Raw genomic sequence first — 21,692 nt, forward strand, 5'->3', positions numbered from 1 at the left:
TAAAATTCTTAACTGTTTACAAATGTTAAAAAGATTATTCTTTGAACATAGTTATAATTGTAGAAGTCCTTTGGATAACTTTTATGGACTTTAAGAAGTCCTTTGGATAACTTTACCGATTAAAACTCAAAACTGCACCCCTGTATTCGATAACTTTACCGATTAAAACTGAGCTTAAAAAACGTAAGATGCTAACAGTATCCGATAACTTTACCGATTAAAACATGACTAAAACATAACAGTATCCAAATGTTAAAAAGATTATTCTTTCACAAATCAAGTAGAAAAAAACCCTAAAATTTAACAGATCTGCAAGAAAATAGTTACAGATCTAATGTTGTTTAACAGATCTGCAAGAAAAAACCCTAAAATTTAACAGATCTGCAAGTAGAAAATAGGTACCTGAGATGTGAAAACGCCGGTGAAATTCATCTATCTCTAGGGTTATCGCCGGAGGAATAAACCCTAAAATTCAACAGATCCAAAGACAGAAAATAGTTACAGATCTAATGTTGTTTAACAGATCTGCAAGAAAAAACCCTAAAATTTAACAGATCTGCAAGTAGAAAATAGGTACCTCAGATGTGAAAACGCCGGTGAAATCCTACTATCTGTAGGCTTATCGCCGGAGAAATAAACCCTAAAATTAAACAGATCCAAAGACAGAAAATAGTTACAGATCTAATGTTGTTTAACAGATCTGCAAGAAAAAACCCTAACCATTAACAGATCTGCAAGTAGAAAATAGGTACCTGAGATGTGAAAACGCCGGTGAAATCCATCTATCTCTAGGGTTATCGCCGGAGAAATAAACCCTAAAATTCAACAGATCCAACTCAAATTTCAAACCAAAAATGCCGAGAGGTAAAAAAGATGTTACCTGAGATTTGAAAACGCCGGTGAAATCCATCGATCTAGGGTCATAGCCGAGAAAGAAACCATAATATTTACAGATCTAATGTTGTTTAAGATCTAAGGGTTATCGCCTGGTGAGATCTAAGGGTTATCGCCTGGTGAGAGAGAGAGAGAGAGAGAGAGAGAGAGAGAGAAGAAATGGGGCGGATGTGAAAGACAGAAACCCTAATGAGCTGTTAAGTTGTTTTTGTTCTCCGGCTTGTTTTGTGAGTGAGGGTAGAATAGGAAAAGCAAATTATGTTGTGCTTTAGAGGATTGTACATCATGCTTTAATGGTGTTTTAATGGAATTTTTTTGGACATTAAGAAGTCCCTTGGATATGTTTTATAAAGTAGTATAGATATATATATATATATATATATATATATATATATATATATATATATATGTATGTATGTATGCATGCATGTACGTTTTTGTCACATGTTCATACATTGTAAGAATGTTTACATTTATGTAAATATGATTAGATGATAATGGAATGAACATGTTGTGATTTATATGGACATGGAATAAATATGCTCTTTGATGCATTTAAGATCATGTAGGATGATGATGTTATGATATGGGTGCCTTAGATGCGCATATTTGGACATGCATGTTGAAATATGATCAAGAAATGATGATTAGAACATGATTTGATAAAAATAAATTTTGATCAGATTCTAATCACTAAAAATATGAATATTTGAAGTGTTAAAATGATATAAAACTTTGTCATAAAGTTTACTAGCTTTGCATGTTGTACTTGGTGCTTTATGTGTTGTAAAATACGTGAAATCACATGATTTATGTGACTTACACAAAAACTGCACTAATCTGATTATAATCATCATTTTAATCAGTAAATAACATGTATTGTGTTAAAATATCAAGTCGTTTCGAGTTGGGATGATTATAGTAACGTTTAACGCAAAACTATGCGGTAAAACGGTTAAAAATCGACTTTTCGAATGATTTTTATAAAACTATTTTAAATCAGTAAGTAAACTAATATTTTTAGTTTAAATATAAGTATTTTAACTAATATTAAGTTTACTTGGTGTTTGGTTAGTCATACGTGACTTCCGACGCCCGAAAACGTTACCGAATCACTAAAATACGCGTTTTACAATGTACACTAGTATGGGTTATTTATGGGTGAACCTTCTGTGTTAAAATGTGTTATGTGATTTAGATATGTGTATATGATAATTTATTAAGTGTTGACATGATAGCGGGAGTTTAGGCTATGCATGTACACTTGTGCGTTTAAAGCGCTAGAATCGGTAAAATCGCGTTAATTGTGTGACCTGTTTGTCGAGCATGAAAATTGATACATATAAGTTATTTTATGTATGCATGCTTTAAAAATGATAAAATAAATAAGTTAAACGGGAGTGTTAACGGATTTACATGATAACAGTCACCAATAAAATCGTTCAAGTCGCAAAATCTTAAAAATCTATATATATGCACTCATATATATATATATTAACATGCCAACATAATCTAAAACGATAACTTTTTGAGAAAATCTCAAGGTTATGTGAAAATTCTAAGATATGGAAAAACTTAGGAATTTTTGTGATATATTGATTGATAAAATCGTTCCTACGTATAATAGGACGTGTAGAAATCAATTTGTGGGATTGCGCTATTTAAAATACGCACACAAAGGTGAGTGTCACTAAACCCCTCTTTTTATTGTTTTGTAAAATGTTTTGGGGGAAGAACACGCCTAAAAAGTTTTAATAATGTTTTTGAATAAAACATACCTTTTGATATATAAAACGTATATTTTCATTGAAAATATATGGTTTGTTAAATATATATGTTTTGGGTAGAAACAGTTTTGTTAAATATATATGTTTCGGGGAGAAACGGTATTGTTAAATATATATGTTTCGGGGAGAAAGGGTTTTGTTAAATATATATGTTTCGGGGAGAAACGATTTTTGGTGTAGGATCGATTGCTGACCCGAACGAGTCGTTCAGAGGTTGTCTCTTGCAATTCAGATGCGGAATAATAAGAAATGCAAGTAGATATAGCTTGTTCTTCCTCCTAACTGCTTGTTTTACTGATTTGAAACGATTTACAGCTCGATCTTCACACCGGCAGAGCTTCGGCGTGGAATACAATGACTCACTCATGAGGATCGCCCAAAGGACCCCTATATATAGACCTCTGGAACCGCTCATGTGACACATGTCTATAAGAGCGGTCCAGGTATGTCCATATAAGCGGCCCACATGACTAATAAGCGGTCCAAACACCTAAGTCCCTATAAGCGACCCTAGCATACAAAAACTTATACAGACTTCTGTTTTCTCGTAAAACGTGCCCTATGCTATACAATACAATGCAAGACCTGATCCTAGACACCTAGACGGAATCAACAGATGTAGTGCACCAACAGACTCCCCCTCAGATGTTGATGGAGTCGCCAACACACCTTGACTTCAAAGTTGTGTCTTCATATCTTTAGTCTAGATCAGTCTCTGGGCTTTCTCTTTCTCTCTATCTTCAGACTCCTTGTAGGATCGATTTACTGGCATTCTTTTGTTCTTCAGTAACATGTTCAGGATCTTTGTCTGGCTTTAAAACACTCTAATTCTCTTGATCAGATCTCTTGATTCCTTAAGTTCATCAGCATCAACAGTTGACATGATCTTCAGAAACATAATCTGACTCTACTCATTTTTCAGAATTGATTTCTAGGATCGAAACTTGACTACCTGCACAATCTCAACCCAGAAATAAATTTCTTTCACCCACATTTCAAATCACTACGCACTAATAATTTTCTCTCAACTATTTATGATGAACCACTTGAAGAAGGTTAGATTTAACAAATACAGTTAGATTTACACAAACACTCCCCCTCAAATTCTGCTCATCATGTTCAGCATTTGGAATTTTGAAAATCAGTTTTCCAACGTCAGTTGTCGAAAATCTTTTTGATTTTTTCAAAATTTAAACTAAAACACACTAAAATCTTTTTGGATTTTCTGAGAGATATTACCAGACACCACTTGAAAAAAAATTATACAGAATTAAAATATTTACAGACAATATTTTTGTGAGTTAGTGCAAGAGGATCATATCAGTTTATGAGACAAATCACCAACACCGTTAAGCTTGATTTCATTTTAAGCTTTAAACAATTTACCTAGATTGTCAGTATGTTTGTCCTCTTAAATTCTCAACACAAATTTCAATCGATTCGAGATACGATATTAATGTTTTAGAGACTTAAACTTAATTGTGTATCACTCCACTTGAATATACTCCCGTATCCAGATCCCAAATATTCAGTCTTACAGGTGAATATACCACAGCTGATATCTTTAAAGGGGTTAGATGCGAAACCATGAGAGCTCAGGTCAGAACTTCCGTTCAGCAGACAGATGACGGCTCGACTTTTGGTGGGTCCCCTTTAGAGGATCTTTTCAGCTACAACAGATGATTATCAATTTTATTGTCTAATCAACTGAGGGCTTCATGCTATGTTTCAAGCATTTGCAGAAAGTATTATCCGGGGACTAGGTCAGTACTTCCATACAGCAGAAGTCCCGGGATAATACCCCAGATATCACTGAGCATAAAGACCTAGTATCTCAGAATACGGGACCTTTCAAACAAGATTTCGGGGGTTACCCATATATTCAAGAATAGTTACCCACGAATCAAGCAAGTTTGATTTAGGTTTATATCTCGTTTCAATTTACTAAATGTGCGAAAATCTACTGACACATCCACAGTAAGATTGTTTATCACATTTTAACTTTACATTTCTTCAGCGTGCCGTGATAGTCCACTGATGTACTATCATTTCCTCTTTTTCGCAACAAAACTCATTTTTGAATTTTACCATGTTTTTGGCTTTTTCAAATTTTCAAATGTTTTTGGATTTTCTGAAATTTCCCTACTCCCCCTAAAATGCAAACACGTTTTAAAGAAAATTTGAAAACTTCAAGACTCTTGTCCTACTAGAAACATAAAATGCAAAACAAACTGTACAGAAACTTGACAACTAACACTGAATCACATCAAATCGCCATTCACTATGCATAAACAATCTGAACTCCCCCTTTCACAAATCATTTTCTCATTTAGATTTCAAAACACTTAAGTTTGTTTTAATCGAAATGACTTTTCCGGAAAATGAATTTGTATTGATAACAACCACTGTAGGTTTATCAATTTTAAGAACGGGGATGTGGTTCATCATCTAGTTTATCTTTTGCCATGAATAGTAAATCAAGTACAATTTAATGTCCCTGATTTACCATTTTCATTTAAGAACCTTCTGTACCACTTGTAAATGTAATTACTTCAAAGTATCCAAACATCTCAAAATTTAACCACAAATACCATTTGTGGGATCAAGATTACCACTTGTAGATACCCAAAAACTACCAATTGTAGGAATATTACATCTACATCACCTTTTTACCAATCAAAATGCCGATTCCTGCTTCGCAATTACCCACCTGGAAGCTTCGGCGTAGTCCTTTCACCTGTAAAAACATTCAAACATGAATCACAATCATTCAAACAAATACGTCAAAAACTAGAATGATGCCGATTCCTGATCCACGATATAAACTTGGGATCTCCGGCATAGTCCTTTGACTACTATGGGAAACAAACTTCCCTCCAAGTCTTCTCAGACTTGAGGACTTTCAACTCTTCAGCTGTAGGGTTGTATGTCGCCTTTTTAGTTGCGTAAAAATCTTTTACCCCCTTTGCTTTCCCACTCAACATTTTCCCAAATATCTTTTTAACATTCCCGTTGAATGTTTTCTCGACATCAAATTCTTTTTCTTCATTATAAAATTGGTTTGAAATTTCAATTTTACCAATTTTCTTTTTAACCTCTTCAAACTTCAGTGATGGAAAAACATCATCATTCACTGAAACTTTCTCCACAACTTGTGGCTCTTCTGGCTTTGTGGAACCAGATTCATCGCCGACTTTTTCTTCTACCTTTTTTGCAACCCACACTTGGTTGTCTTTTCCTTTCCTTTGGTAAAAATGTTTCTTTGAACATTCCCCAACCTCATTTTTCAAATTTTCAAAAATTTTAGATTTTTCAACAACTTTTTCTTTCAACTTCTGAGAAGCTCCCTGTTTTGCTTTGATATCTTTTGGACAATTCGATGCAATGTGACCAGCTTCATTGCATTTAAAACAAGTTTGAGTATTTCTCAGATGAAACACTCCAGTTCCATTCCTTCTCCTCTCAGCAAGAAACTCTTGATTTGATTGTTTCCAGAATGGTTTCTGCTGTTCATCTTCAGAGCTTCCACCTGTCACAAATTCAGTGTTTGATTTAGAATTGTTCTCATTTTTGTAATTTTCTGGTGGAACAAAACCTAAACCTTTCTTTTTGTAGCTACGATTTTGGTTAAGTTTCTTTGAAAAACCAGAACCAGAATTGTAACCTTTTTTCTTGTTTAGACGTTGTTGAACTCTAGAAGTATATTTTTTAGGTTTATCAAAACTTTTCAAAACTTTTAATTCAGGAATATTAACCTCTATTAGTTTAAAAGTTTTGTTGATTAATTCTGTTTTGATACTCATTATCGGAAACTCTTTGTTGTAATATAATTTGTCAGAACCATTCAAAGTATACACCACTTCGAATGTTTCATCATTCAAATCTGCCTTTGATAACAAAAATTCTTTACTATAAGACTGTTTAACCGACGAATTTTGACTGTTGACTGACGACTTTGGCTTTTCAGACTCAGATTTCGACTCTGTCTCCTCATCAGTTTCCAACACCTGATCGACCATCTTTTTTATTAATTCAGACTCATGATCAGTATCGGATGAGGTAAACGTCACATCAATATTTTCTGGTAAGACGTCAGTTGTGTCAGTTTTAAGCTTTATATTGACTGCTTTTGCAAGTTGCTCCTCATTTGGTTTCCTAGGTGAATACCCATCCCAAATTGGAGGCGGACACTTGTTATAGCTAACAGTTGTTTTCTTACCACAGTCTTTCTTTTCTTCCGGCTTCTCGTCTTGAAAAGCTTCCATACCTGCAACAGTTGGGTAAACACGATCAATAAGATAATCAGAGGTAGAATAGCTCAACAATAACCTCCTAATCCTCTCATTTTCAATCTTTTCAGTTTCCAACTCTTGCTTCCATTTGGCACTCTCTTCTATGTAGAAATTTATAGCTTTTTGCTTCGACATTAAAGTTGCATTCATCATCGTCAGCGCCTGTTCTCTTTCTGAATTTGTTGTTTGAAGACCAGTTACTGTTTTGTTCAACACGTCCTATGATTCCTTCACATAATTGAGATTGAACAGGAACTGCTCTTTCTTTTTCTCGTACTCAGCTATGATATCATCTTTTGCTGCACACTCTTTGCAGACTTCCAGACACTTCTCACATGGCTTGACGACTTCAACAATTTTTTCAACTTCGACTGTTTTTACAACTTCAATCACTTTCTCTACTTCAATCACCTTTTGTACTTCTTTCTCTACCTTGATAACCTTCTCATCAACACTTTCAACATTCTGAACATCACCTACAGATTCAGATTGTTGTTCTTTTACAGCTCGTTTCTCCTTCAGTTTCTCCATTCTTTCTACAAAATAAAAATGAAAACTTTCATGAGACATATGAGATTTTGCAATATTTATATGTTTCTCTTCCTCATCATCACTGCTACTATGATCTGGTGATTGATCGAACTGTACAGATTTTTCAGAATCATCATCAGAAACACCAGAATCAGACGGTGTTTTATCAAATACAACTGCCTTTTCTGAAACAATTTCATTCTGTACACTCTCATCAGAACTTGATAAACTCTTGTCTGAAACCTCTGAAATTTCTCCAGATCTTTCTGAAAGTTCATCGGTACTCTCTGAATTTTCATCAGACGCTACAGACTTTTCATCTTCACTTGATACATTCACACCAATCGATTTCATCCAAGTAGCAAACAAATCTGCCTCTCGGACTATCTTGGCAATGAAAGCTTTGTACTCTCCCTTCTCATCCACAAACATATCCCAACTGAAACCTTCTGGTAATTTCTGATCATCTTGATCGATAACGCGTGCTGCTGTGGCGTCAGATGATATGTAATCACTCCAGCTGAAATCTACCAAACATGCTCTCTTAGGATCTTCAATCTTTCTCCCATGAGCAGTCTGAGGTTCTTGAGATTGTCCAACTTGCTGATAGATAGCTTTGCGATAATAATCATCTTTCCCGAATGGATTCTGTGCTCCGCTAGCTTCTCTTCCTTTGCACTCCCGCTTGAAATGGCCTTTTTCCCTGCATCGAAAACAAGTAACTTTAGATTTATCAAAACCTAAAGTTGAAACATGAGCATCTAAAAAGTCATTTCTCCCGGTAATGGTTTTGAATTTCTCAGTCCGACGAAGAACACTTGCAAGACACCATTTGATATCCATAAGTTCCATTTCCTCAGCGTCTATTTGATCGTAATCCTCTTTAGTGAGCATAGGATTTCCGATCCGACCAGCCACTAGACCTTCATAGGATAACAGAACTGAACCTAGAAGTGCCATATGATCTTTCGCAGTGTCTTCAGAAAAGCTTTGACCTTCTGGTAGGTTGAGAGCTATGTTGCATTGAATCACATAATTGTTTCCAGTTTTTGTACTTTGAGATTGAAAACTTGTGTTAGTCTCTTTCGGATTCACACTTGGAAACGATGAAAACCCGCTGCTACTCTTGTTCGAGCCCTGATCAGCTTTCTCAGATGAATCACCAGCACTGAAAGGGGTTTGAATTTTCGGACTTCTTTCAGCTTCAGAAACTGGAATACTACCTTTATAGTACATTTTAACATCCTGTTGACCACTAGGATTATTCATCCTTGCGATCTTTTGCTGCTCAAGATCCTGACTCTCAATTTTCTCAATAAACTGTCCAATTGTCAATCTGTCATATACACCCGTGTTTTTCAGTATCATCAAATACGTTCCCCACTCTTTTTGAGGTAACGCATCAGCCAACTTATCAACATATTCTTCACGCGCTTTATCAACACCCAACATCGACAATGATCGCACCAAATGACAATATCTCTCGATCAACTTCTTAGTGTCCTCTCCCAGCAAACTACAGAATAAGTCTAATTCTTTCTTAAGCAATGCCTTCTTGCTTTTGATCATACTTTCACTACCCTCGAATTTAACCTTAAGAGCATCCCAAATTTATTTTGCAGTTTTGTCGTGTTGTAGCAGAATGAATATATCTTCTTTAATCGCCTGCTGTAACAAACTGATCATCATTTTCTCTGCTCTGTACATTGCACGTTCTTGTTCTGAGAATTCGGATATTTGTTTAACAACTTGCAATTTTGTTCGAGGCAATGTGTACTTTTCCAATATGCATTCCCACGATCTGAGATGATTTGCCTGAACCCAGTTTTCAAAGCGATCTTTCCACCCGTAGTATTCTTCAATACTCATCAGTTTCGGGGGTTTCTGGGTGGTTCCCGTCTTGTTTTCAAGATTCATGACTTGAGCAATCGCGGCTGGAGTGGTTGATGTAGCAAAGGCGTTGAAAAATTCAGAATCCATGTTGACTTAGCACGTTTTTTTTTAATGCAAATGACAAAAGAGCGATCCAGAAAAATGTTTTGGAGCGGTCCAGAATAAATGATAACCGTTCGAGCGATCCAGACTAACAATTTGGAGCGATCCAGAAATGATTCAAAGAGCGGTCCAGAGATAAAGTCCTTTCGAGCGGACCATAATTGTTCTAAAAAGCGATCCAAGATTGTTCGTTCGAGCGGTCTAGAAAGTAATATTTGGAGCGGTTCAGCCTTAAATGTGTACGGATGAGCGATCTAAACATTGACCTAAAGGCGATTCACGATGACGTCACTTCGAGCGGTCCACATTCCGAACATGTTTTGATCTGTTTTTAAGCTGAATTTCAGTCTGAAACTTCCAAGGGTTTGTCTAAATATGATGTTACACAGTCTGTGAGCTTTTGAACGAATTTCAACCGTGAAATCTCCCGGAAATGAGAAAAGAAGGTGTAGAAACGAGAAGAAACAATGAAATCCGGCTATAATCTGCAGAAAACCTCCTCCCAAGCTCTGATACCACTTGTAGGATCGATTGCTGACCCGAACGAGTCGTTCAGAGGTTGTCTCTTGCAATTCAGATGCGGAATAATAAGAAATGCAAGTAGATATAGCTTGTTCTTCCTCCTAACTGCTTGTTTTACTGATTTGAAACGATTTACAGCTCGATCTTCACACCGGCAGAGCTTCGGCGTGGAATACAATGACTCACTCATGAGGATCGCCCAAAGGACCCCTATATATAGACCTCTGGAACCGCTCATGTGACACATGTCTATAAGAGCGGTCCAGGTATGTCCATATAAGCGGCCCACATGACTAATAAGCGGTCCAAACACCTAAGTCCCTATAAGCGACCCTAGCATACAAAAACTTATACAGACTTCTGTTTTCTCGTAAAACGTGCCCTATGCTATACAATACAATGCAAGACCTGATCCTAGACACCTAGACGGAATCAACAGATGTAGTGCACCAACATTTGGTTTATATATATTTTGGGGAGAAACGATTTTTGGTGAATATATATTTCGGGGAGAAACGGATTTGGTGATTATATATGTTTCTGGGAGAAACAGGGATTGTTACGGTGTTTCAGAGAAAACGACCGTGTAGTTGGGACGAATTTGCTTGATCCCAGGGATTTCAGTAAATTCGTACAACATCATATATTAAATTTATCATTATTAGTAGGATATATATATTGTACGTGAGGCAGGCATCATAGATGGCCTCGATATGGGCCATGCGCAAGTGATGTCGTTTAATCATTTAAGTATTGCATGCGAGGAATTGTTGGTAGATCTATCCGGTTGACAACCCCATCGTGACCGGTCGCTCCATGTCAAGTCAAACGACAAATTGATATTCTGTTTATAATCTAGCATTGATTATACCTTCATTGTAAATATATAGTTCGTAATGTCTAGCTAACTTACGAGTCAGAACATTTGATTCTATCAATTTAATATGTAAACTCGGGAAGATGTTTATGGTCGGAAGGTTCTACGGAAATGCTTGCGACGGCTGACCCTTGAGTTATTTTACAAGGAAATGAATTAACTTGCTTGAAAATTATATGGATGTTTTTATATTAAACACACAATTAGAAAGTTTTTACTTGGGTCAAATTATTTTAAATTTGAATATGTGAACTCACCTTCCTTTGTGATGACACTTGATTTTAACGTGTTCTTCAGGTACATGAGTTCGGCTTCGGGAATTATGGCGTATCTTGTAGTTGTTGATGCATGTGTGGTTTGAAAATTTTGTGGACAAACTTTTAAAACAAATTTGGGACCAATGTAATAAGATCCATAAGGATCAAGACTACTAAACTATGTTGTGGTTGTTTCGTACTTTGAAACTTTAATTTTAAAAACTATGTTTTAATTAAGTTGATTGTCCAACATTTCGATGCATCATTCAGCAAGATATTAGTGGGCACCAACTTCCGTCACCACTACGTTTTATATTCCGCTGCGACGTTTTTGGGGTGTGACAGAAGTTGGTATCAGAGCCAATGGTTGTTAGCGAACTAGATGTTTTCTGGGAAAACTGTAGACTTCAACCAAAGAATTTTGAGATTTAAGTGCAAAATTCGCGAAGCCAATTTTTTTGAATAAACATGGAATTTTTATCATGTATGAAAACCATTGCGTGTTTATGTGCATACGTGTAGGGCTGTAAACGAACCGAACGAACACGAACAAGGCCTTGTTCGTGTTCGTTCGTTAAGGAAATAAATGTGTTTACGAACGGTTCATGAACAGTTACCGAACGAGATTTTATGTTCGTGTTCGTTCATTAAGGAAATGAGCGTGTTCACAAACGGTTTACGAACACAAATAAATTTGACGAATGCGACGAAGGATAAAGGTGGATGGCCCACAGAGTAGCACTAGAACGTGAATTCCTAATTGTGGAACGGAGGTCGATCGTATTCGTCAATGTTAATAATAAGAAATGAAAGGGAAATGGTGCATAAACAAGGTGAAACAGGGTTTTCGAAGTTTAATTCTTAGGGTAATAAAATAAATATAAGTTTAATAATATAAAAAAGTATAGATAAAATATATGGAAGTACAAAAATCTTTCATTAAAACACAAACATGCGAACATAAACGAACGCAAATGAACGAATGTTTACGAACACGTTCACGAACACTTTACCGAACGTTCACGAACACAATTAAACGAACGAGACCTTTGTTCATGTTCGTTCATTTAACTAATCGAACGAAATTCCTCGTTCGTTTATTAAACGAACGAACGTAAACAAACTTCCCGCCGAACGGTTCACGAACTGTTCGCTGAACGTTCGGTTCGTTTACAGCCCTACATACGTGTTAATCTGTTTATTTGGGCCTTATGTGTTATTTTTCAATTGAACACACACTTACTTTGTACGGTTACATTATGTCACGTCTCAGCCTTTAGAGCCATTAGTAGTCCTGCTCATTAATACCGTTAAGCCTACACTTGAGATTCCTCCGCCCGTCGTTACAGAATCTTCTATTCCGCTATTCGAGTCACGCGTTTTGCTATACCTCTTTTAGTCTACACTCGCCGTAGGAAGAGGACTCGACCTGTTCGAGAGATCGCATCGACTTCGAGAGCTGAGACAGCGTCCGCTTTAAAGAAGCAGAAGGGGATTTGGGTCAATCGCTCTCACTGCAATCGTCAGTTCGCCATGTTACTCAGATACTTGGAGACGACGAAGGGCAAGATGAAGGACTTAGAGGGACAGATGGCTTGTATGATGAGCTTAAGGACTTGGATGACAGTGCTAGTGATCAAATGCACTGGAGGATAGTTGAGCTAGAAGAGCTTGTTAGGAAACTGCTAGACTTCCTGGGTTTCAAGCGTTAGTTGTTGGTTATTTCTGTAGTTTGTTTTGTATGCTCTTTAATGAACCCTGTTTATGGCTTGCATGCCATATTCTTGGATATTTAGGAATAAATTTTATATAGACTTGTTATGGGCGTTGATGTAGACATGCCAAATTTTGATTAGCCGATGTACTAAAAACAAGTTTTGTAATTTCTAGCATAAATATCGAATGGGTTTCTTTTGGTTTAAAATTTTTTCTCATTAATATATGGATATTATACATGCGCAATGTTTGGCCCACTATCATTTAATGATTGAACTATTTTTGGATATCGTTTTATGATGTTATTATTGCTATAATAATAGAAACGGCAAAATGTCGCAAAAAGCAAGATAGGGTTCAGGACTACCTACCACCCCGGAAGAGTTGGCACAACTCATAGCCCAACACGTTAATTCTTCCATGGAACAGCGCGATACTAACCAGAATAATGGCCAGGGACGTGGACGTGGTGCTCATGGGCATGGTTTTGGTGGGGCACAGATCGGAAACCCTCCAGATAATATAATGATCGGAAAGTTTTAGTAGTTCATGTGTTATGATATAATGGGAACATATTCCTGATTTTGATTAACCTTGTGAACAGTGCACGGATGTACTTATAAAACATTCCAGGGATGTAACCCACGATCATTTACCAGTGTTGAAGGACCCTTAGATATCACCAGATGGATTGAGAAGATGGAATCCGTCATGGCAATCAGTGGTTGTGCTGCTGATCAACGGGTTAGGTATGCTTCTTGTTCTTTTCTTGATGAAGCATTATTCTGGTGGAACTCGCAAGTTCAAATTTTGTGGGAAGACGCTGCCTATGGTCTAACCTGGAACGGACTTAAAGAGATGCTCCTAAAGGAATACTGCCTGCATAGTGAGATACAGAAGATCGAGACCGACTTCTGGAATCTAACCATGGAAGGTCTGAATGTCAGAGCTTACACATATCGGTTTAACGATTTGGCAAGGTTAGTTCCACGGATGGTCACTCCTGAGTATGTTAGGATAGAGAGGTACATTTGGGGGCTATCGCCACGAAATCATAGTATGGTCACATTAGCGAAACCCACTACCTATCTAGAAGCTACTACATTGGCGAAATCGTTAGCGGATGACGCTGCTCACAAAGGTAGCCTTAACAAGAAGGAGGAAATCGGGAAGTCATCGGGCAAGGCCAATGCAGACGTGAAATCTGAACGGTCGGAGCATTCTGAGTCTAAATCGGGAGATTCGAGGAAGCGTAAGTCCGAGAGCACGAGGAAGGAGTCCGATGAGAAGCGTGACAGGAAATGCAGTTCGGGGAAGGCGTATGTAGCAAATTCTAGCAGTTCTAGAAGGGATAATTTCAGGGATGGCAGGAGTAGTTCTGAGAAAAAGACTCACGAGGATGAGCAGAGAAAGTGCGCAAGGTGTGGTCAAACTGGGCATGTTACCCGCGAGTGCTATGCTAAAAGTACTTCGGAGGGGGCGAAGCTAGAGGGATGCTTCCAGTGCGGTGAACAGGGACATTTCAAGAGGGATTGTTCTAAAGCAAAGGGTCAGAATGCAAGAGGTAGAGCGTTCGAGCTAAACGCTGGAAAGGCACGTGACGATCCTGCTGTTGTTACCGTTATGTTTTTGATCAATAACCATTCTGCGTTCGTACTCTTTGATACTGAGGCTGAATTGAGTTTTGTTTCGAAAAACTTTTAACCATTTATGTGTTCTCCAACAAGTAAGCTAAGTAAAAAGTACTCGATAGAACTAGCAAATGGTAAACTGATAGAGACTAGCGAAGTCGTTCGTGGTTGTAGTATTCAGTTAGACGATCATAGTTTTACTATCGACTTATTGCCAGTGGAGCTGGGTAGTTTTGATGTAGTTGTGGGGATGGATTGGCTCTCCAAGAATAAAGTTGAGATTATTTGCTCGGAGAAGCAAGTGAGGATACCTCGTCCTGGTGGTGGTGAAGCAATAGTTGTTCACGGAGACCAATCGAGTCGAGTGTCGAGTGTTGTTAGTGTTATGAAGAGGCTTAAGATGTTGCGTAAGGGTTATCCTGCATTCTTAGTTAACGCAGTGGATACAAAGGCTAAAGGAAGGAAGATCGAAGAGATTCCTATAGTTCGCGACTATCCAGAAGTTTTCCCTGAAGACTTATCTAGATCGCCCCCTGCAAGACATATCGAGTTTAGAATTGATCTGGTACCCGGTGCTACACCAATTGCAAAATCTCCTTATAGATTGGCACCGTCAGAGATGAAAGAATTGTCGAATCAGCTTCAAGAGCTACTAGACAAAGGTTTCATTCGAACAAGCTTTTCACCTTGGGGTGCACCTGTTTTGTTTGTGAAGAAGAAGGATGGATCCTTCAGGATGTGCATTGATTACAGAGAGCTGAACAAGTTGACTACCAAGAATCGGTACCCTTTACCGAGAATTGACGATTTGTTTGATCAGCTACAGGGATCCAGCTATTATTCGAAGATTGACCTGCGTTCAGGATATCATCAGTAGAAGGTTGCTGACGAAGATGTTCCGAAGACTACCTTTCGAACACGATATGTCCATTACGAGTTTTTAGTCATGCCTTTTGGCTTAACTAATGCGCCAGCTATGTTCATGGATCTCATGAACATGGTATGCAAACCCTATTTGGATAAATTCGTGATAGTATTCATCGGCGACATACTTATCTATTCACGAACCAAAGAAGATCATGAGCATCATCTGAAGTTGATTTTGGAGCTGCTGAAGGAAGAGAAGTTGTATGCCAAGTTCTCTAAATGTGAAATCTGGATTCGAGAAGTTCATTTTCTCGGACACGTCATAAACGAGAAAGGTATACACGTGGATCCGTCGAAGGAAAGGAAGTTTGATTGGACGGAAAAGCAGGAGGAAGCTTTTCGGCTGTTGAAGGAAAAGTTGTGTAGTGCACCTATTCTTTCCCTTCCTGAGGGAAATGATAATTTCATTTTATATTGTGATGCGTCACGTTTGGGCCTAGGATACGTGCTTATGCAGAAGGACAAAGTGATAGCCTATGCATCCAGACAATTGAAAGTGCACGAGAAGAATTACACGACGCATGATTTAGAGTTAGGAGCTGTTGTGTTTGCCTTGAAGATCTGGAGACATTATTTATATGGCACGAAGTGTACGATATACACAGACCATAAGAGCCTCCAGCATATCTTTGATCAAAAGGAGCTCAACATGCGACAAAGACGTTGGGTGGAGTTACTCAATGTTAGGCAAATTTATTGTATTTGTTGTTAAAAATAGTATAAGTACTTAGAAATAATTTCGTCAACACGAACCGACCGACGAACCGTCCTAGAAGCTCTAAATATGAAGACCAAGAAAGAAAAAATTATGAAGCTTCTAAATTCTTTGATTAAAGATCTCGACAAAGATTACAAGACTTCAAAGTATTAGCGAAACATTATGGTGTTTACAAGATAAAAAGTCAAAAAATTATGTTAATAAGATAATATATCTTATTAACACATAATATATTTTCTATGAAATGCTACCATAACAAAAAGAAAAAGGAATTTTCTTTTAGAAAAAGCCATCATCAGAAAGAAAAAAAAATCTTTCTTTTTGGTAAGCATTCATCAGAAAAGGAAAAAGATTCCTTTTTCCTAAAAAAGAATCTCTAGCTTTTTCATTAGAAAATATATATCTCAAATGGAAGGTTTCAACAGAAAGAAAGACAAGTTGGTGAATAAAAGATATGGCACATGCAAGTGGATGAGCACACATACCAACAACCAATCACATTTGAGATAGAATCATAGAAATCTCTATAAATACATAATTATGTGTGTCGAAGGGGGCCAACAAGTGGTATCAGAGCAGATTGGATAAATTATTTCCAAGATCCCTTGCTCCTGTAAGAGAGACGTATATTCATGATCTGTTAAAGGTAAAAAGAAATTTTTTTTACAGATCCAAAAAAAAAATAAAGCATGTAGTAGAGCTATTATTTTCTTTCTGTTATTTTCATTACTATTGCTTTTATTACTATTATTATTATTATTATTATTATTATTATTATTATTATTATTATTATTATTATTATCTCTGTTAGTATTTTTTTGTATAAAAAGAGGTGTGGAAAAAGGATATTAAAAAAAACACAACAAAAAGGAGTTAAACAAAGATAAATGAACTTTAGTTTATCAGAAAGAAAAATTTTGACATCTAAAAAGAAAGTTTTTGATAAAAGAAAGTTTGTTCGTATCTTATTTAATGAAATAACTCCAAATTCTGGTTAGTTAATCTTCAAAAAAAAAAAAAAAAGGAATGATAATGATAAAAAGAGATTAAAAAAAATTGTGTGAAACTTTAGAAAATATACTCATAATTATTATCTTTTAAAAAGTTTTCGCAAAATATTCCTTGAAGAAAAGAACATGTACTTAGACTTGCACCAGAAAAATATGTGTAAGTAATATATTTTTTTTACTTATTCTCTCTCATCTTAAAAAAATAAAAAATAAAATCGAATTTTCTGATGCGATCGTTAGATTTTCTGATGATTTCTGATGCGTTCGTCAGATTTTCTGTTAAAAAAAACTTTTTTTTTCAGATTTTCTGATTATTTTATCAGAAATGTCATCACATTGATCAGAAAACATTAGAAATTCTGTTAAAAAAAAAAACCTTTTTCAGTTTTTCAGATTTTTTATCAAAAATTTCATCAGAATTATCAGATTCCATCAGAAATTCTGTTAAAAAAAACGTTTTTTTTTTGCTCGGTTTTATCAGAAATTTCATCAGATTCATCAGAAATTCTGATCCGAAAAAAAAAAAAAAAAAAACTCGACGGTTCAAGATCATTTTTTTATATAGCCTTGCATGATACGTTATTGTTTGAAGCCTCATCAATCGACAGCCTAAACACTTATCCTATATTGGATAGAAGATACTTAAATCCTAGCTAGTAGGGATACAAGATATAATGCTTACATTTAGGTGGAAGTACAAATCGAGGTGAAGAATTATAACGACAAATGAAATATAATCAGATGATCATCCATAGAAAGTCGGACGTTTTTCCAAATAAACTTTCATGCCAATAAAGATACAGTCAATGAATATCACACAAAAAAAATGCCTACATAATAACGTGCCAAGAGGAAAAGAAAGATACATCTTCAGAAAGTTTATTTGTTATTTCTAACTATAAGTGCATTGTTTGTATTTTTAACAACAAATAGGGGGTGACTGTTAGGCAACTTTATTGTATTTGTTGTTAAAAATAGTTTAAGTACTTAGAAATAATTTCGTCAACACGAACCGACCGACGAACCGTCCCAGTGTAACACCCTAGTTACTAAATTACGGTTTTATATGAAAATACCACAATTAGATGTGTAGTTAAGACCACACATATTATATAATTGCGGGTTTATTAAAACTTTTAACAAATCATAAGTTATTCAACGTAACTTAATCGAGTTCGTTGTTTAAAATTTACAACGTGGCAATGTGCGGAAACGTGTATCTATATCGTGTTCGGTTCTTCGTTGAGCTTGATCTTCTTCCGGCATCCACAAAGTACCTACATTTCATAAAAACATGAAATGCTTTAGTCATACGTGATTTAAAACGTATTTAAACAAGTCCGGGAAGCAAAACTAATCAAAAATACATTTTTTGTACAGGGTCCACCGTAAATTACGGTGGCTACCGTAATTTACGGTAGCCCCTGAATGTTTATTCCTCCACCGTAAATCAGGAGGTTCATGGCGTAAATTTATATGGCCTACCGTAAATTACGGTAGCTACCGTAATTTACGGTGGCCTCTGCAGAATTCTCCAAGTTTGCCGTTTTCTAAAACGGCAACGTTCATAACTTTTAATCCGTTTGTCCGTTTGACCTACCGTTTCTTCCTACATGATTGTAATTTGATCCTCCACATTATGGAGTCAAAATTTAACATCCGGATTAACAAAAATTTAGACTTTTAAGTCTTCGGCTTTTTACCCTTTCTACCAAATTTTGACCCGTTCGCGAATTTTATCAAACAAACATGTTGTTTGATTCTAACTTCTCATCACTACCATATTGTTTAACATATTAGACTCAAATCACGGGTTATTATATAATCTTTAACCCATTCTCTTACTTGGATGCTTAATTGACCCGTTCCGGGTATTTAAGCATTTTCAAGCCTAAAAACGCTTTCGAATGCTTCTATATTTATTCTAAGTATTTACCTAATCATAGAACTCGTTTCCAAACAACTTGTAAAGGTTGTTTGCTCGAATTAGCCAGCAAGGGCGTTTTGGTCGATTATGTTCTTTTTACTACGAAAGACTCTCTTTCCATATATTCGACCAAAATAGCATTTTAAACTACGACATGACTATACATACCTGGCCCGGATCAACAAGTAGACCCGATTTATAAATACCTTGCTTGTTAAATCGCTAAATAAGAGCGATGCGAGTATCCATTGGATTTCTATTCCTGTAAGCATATAACTCGACAAAAGATCATTAGTCAATATTGTCAAAAGGTGATGTCTACACCTTTTGACCCGTTTGGCCGAATTGACCGTTTGTCTTTTCGAGATGATATTTATTATCATCTCAAGTACATGACCCGCTCCGTTTAATACGGTACGGTCATTTTTACTTATAAACCTTTTTATTACCACTTTCGTCATAATATGACCGAATTATCAATTTACTTCCTTTTTAACCATTATTATGGTTTCTCTCATCTTGGATTATCTAGTTCCGTACGCCTACACGACGGAACATCGTATTTTAATTGTTTAGTTATTCCATTCGTTATTTATACGCTAAGGGAATATTACACAATCTAAGACTAGTGTAAGCTATACTTACCTCGCATCCCGCATACGCCTTTCTTCTCGTGCTTGATTCATTTGACCCGCTTCCTTTCCAAGCCTCTACCTAGCTTGTCAAGCGTCAAACTATCATCATAATTCGTAAGACGGTTATATTAGTCATCATTAATTATGACTATTCCATCTTACATGTTTTCTATCACAATTACCATTCGATCTTATTAATGGTCGGTTTGACTATTTAAAAGTCAAATCACCAATTAACACATATGATTGCACTATTAAGTTCACAAGACTCAATTAGGCACATTATCAACACTTAGTTCTCATTTAGGCATTTCAACAAACACCTAATGTGCATGATTTTACATATTTATAATCAAGTTCATAACTTGTTATTTTTACCAAGATTTTTAACATCTTTTACAAGGCAAACATCTAATTTATAGTTCAATATCAGAATTAACCTCATAGAATTCAAATAACACTAATCTACTCATCATAGTTCTAGTGTTCACCTTGTTTCTACAAAACCCACTACACACACATGGTGGATGATCATGAATTTCATAGTTTAAACATTAATTCAACAAACTAATGACTAGGGTTTACTCCTAGACATGATTTCATTACTATTTCACCCAAATAACGATCATGCAAACTCAAATCTCAAATCTCATGTGTTCATCCAAATTTGAGATGGAACCAAAGTGGGAATTTTGACATACCTTACGATCCCTTCACTGAGGTGATCACTAGTTTGTGCTTGGATTTCCATTTAGGTTCGATTCCCCTTTCCAATTTGTTGATTTGTGCTTGTTAGGGTTTGAGTAAGGAACCCTCCCTTGGCTCCTGTGATTGTCACGACCAGAACACACACTTTAAGTGTGTGTTTTGGTGTTTTAACTCTTGTTTTATTAAAACAAGTTTCCCACTTGGCAACATTAGCCCCTCATGTTTTATTTTGATCAAATGAGGCTATAACTCACCATTAGTCAGTTAATTAAATGCTTCTAACTAGGTTAATTATTCCTAGTTACTTTAACGTGTTCGGGAAGTTATAACCCGTTATATTTTAAGTCCCGTTGATTTGGGCTTTTTTTTATACACTTCGTTTTCTCAAAGTATTTATTCCCCCTTTTAATTAATATTAGGTTTATTTATTTAAGTCCTAATATTTACCGGGTACATTTTCACCACTAGCGGTATTTTACCCGTCGTTAATGTTAACGTGGTTTGATTACCAAACCCGTTTTTGGGATGTTACAAGTCTACCCCCCTTAAAGAGGTTTCGTCCTCGAAACCTTTTATGATATAACTCATTGAGTTTAAACTCAATGTATTTTGAGCCGAGAAATCCCTTAAACATTACTTATACTCTTAGCCAATTGTTAGTATTACCAGAAAAGTATGGTAACATATTTTTGGCTATTAATTGTCTACGTACCTCTTACGACATAGTGCAATTCGAAATAACGTAATCTCGTTATTTCCGCTAGTTTAGTTACTTAGCGCTATTCATCACTTTCATATATTATCAAATTCTTTATGGATCCGTTACTTTGACCCATTTAAAGGTCTTTAGTGAAATCATTCACTTTTAACAACAATTTCTTTTGTTTTCAAATTTATTTATTCGGTTTAGTTATACCGAATCCACCGCTTATAAACAACCAAAATTACTTTAATGTCCTTAACCGTTTTCATTAACTAGACCTTATAGCCCATATACTTTTACCGTTCGTTTAGTGATACTGTGATTCCACTTCACGTTGCATTTCTTGACTGTGATCGTGTCACGTCATGTTCAATTTTTATCAACCTTCTATTTTCGAAAATACCTCCTTTCGAATATATTGTCTTGCACCTATTGATGTTAAGACCCATAATTTATTCTTTTCCGTTCTCATTTTACGCGGGGAATCATAGCTAGTTCCCTTGCCTTGCACTATTGACCCGTAGGTTCTTTCACTTAGCATCATTGGCTATTTCTTTAAATT

The 21,692-nt window shown here is 36.1% G+C and overlaps 2 protein-coding genes and 1 long non-coding RNA gene across 3 annotated transcripts; 2 read left to right on the forward strand and 1 right to left on the reverse strand.

Moving 5' to 3' along the window:
• Positions 1-619: 619 nt before the first annotated feature.
• LOC118492271 lies at positions 620-937 on the reverse strand. The gene is made up of 3 exons (XR_004892923.1): positions 881-937; positions 753-815; positions 620-640 (listed from the first exon to the last, which is right to left on the reverse strand). It is a non-coding gene; the product is annotated as an uncharacterized LOC118492271 (long non-coding RNA).
• A 12,633-nt stretch (positions 938-13,570) lies between these two features.
• On the forward strand, positions 13,571-14,575 carry LOC110943571. Its single transcript, XM_022185313.1, has one exon. It carries the CDS (start codon positions 13,571-13,573, stop codon positions 14,573-14,575), a length of 1,005 nt encoding a protein of 334 aa, XP_022041005.1.
• A 6-nt stretch (positions 14,576-14,581) lies between these two features.
• Positions 14,582-16,300, forward strand: LOC110943570. Its single transcript, XM_022185312.1, has 2 exons — positions 14,582-15,164; positions 16,266-16,300. Exons 1-2 carry the CDS (start codon positions 14,582-14,584, stop codon positions 16,298-16,300), a joined length of 618 nt encoding a protein of 205 aa, XP_022041004.1.
• Positions 16,301-21,692: the final 5,392 nt, after the last annotated feature.

The sequence above is a fragment of the Helianthus annuus genome, chromosome 5 (genome assembly GCF_002127325.2).
Source record: "Helianthus annuus cultivar XRQ/B chromosome 5, HanXRQr2.0-SUNRISE, whole genome shotgun sequence".
In the NCBI taxonomy this organism is placed as follows: Eukaryota; Viridiplantae; Streptophyta; class Magnoliopsida; order Asterales; family Asteraceae; genus Helianthus; species Helianthus annuus.

Excerpts from the sequence above, each read along its gene's own strand:
- LOC110943571 (XM_022185313.1), top strand. The coding sequence starts at position 13,571 with ATGGAATCCGTCATGGCAATCAGTGGTTGTGCTGCTGATCAACGGGTT.
- LOC110943570 (XM_022185312.1), top strand. The coding sequence starts at position 14,582 with ATGTGTTCTCCAACAAGTAAGCTAAGTAAAAAGTACTCGATAGAACTA. Across the intron at positions 15,165-16,265 it reads TCAAGAGCTACTAGACAAAG|ATCTCGACAAAGATTACAAG; the intron begins GTTTCATTCGAA and ends CTTTGATTAAAG.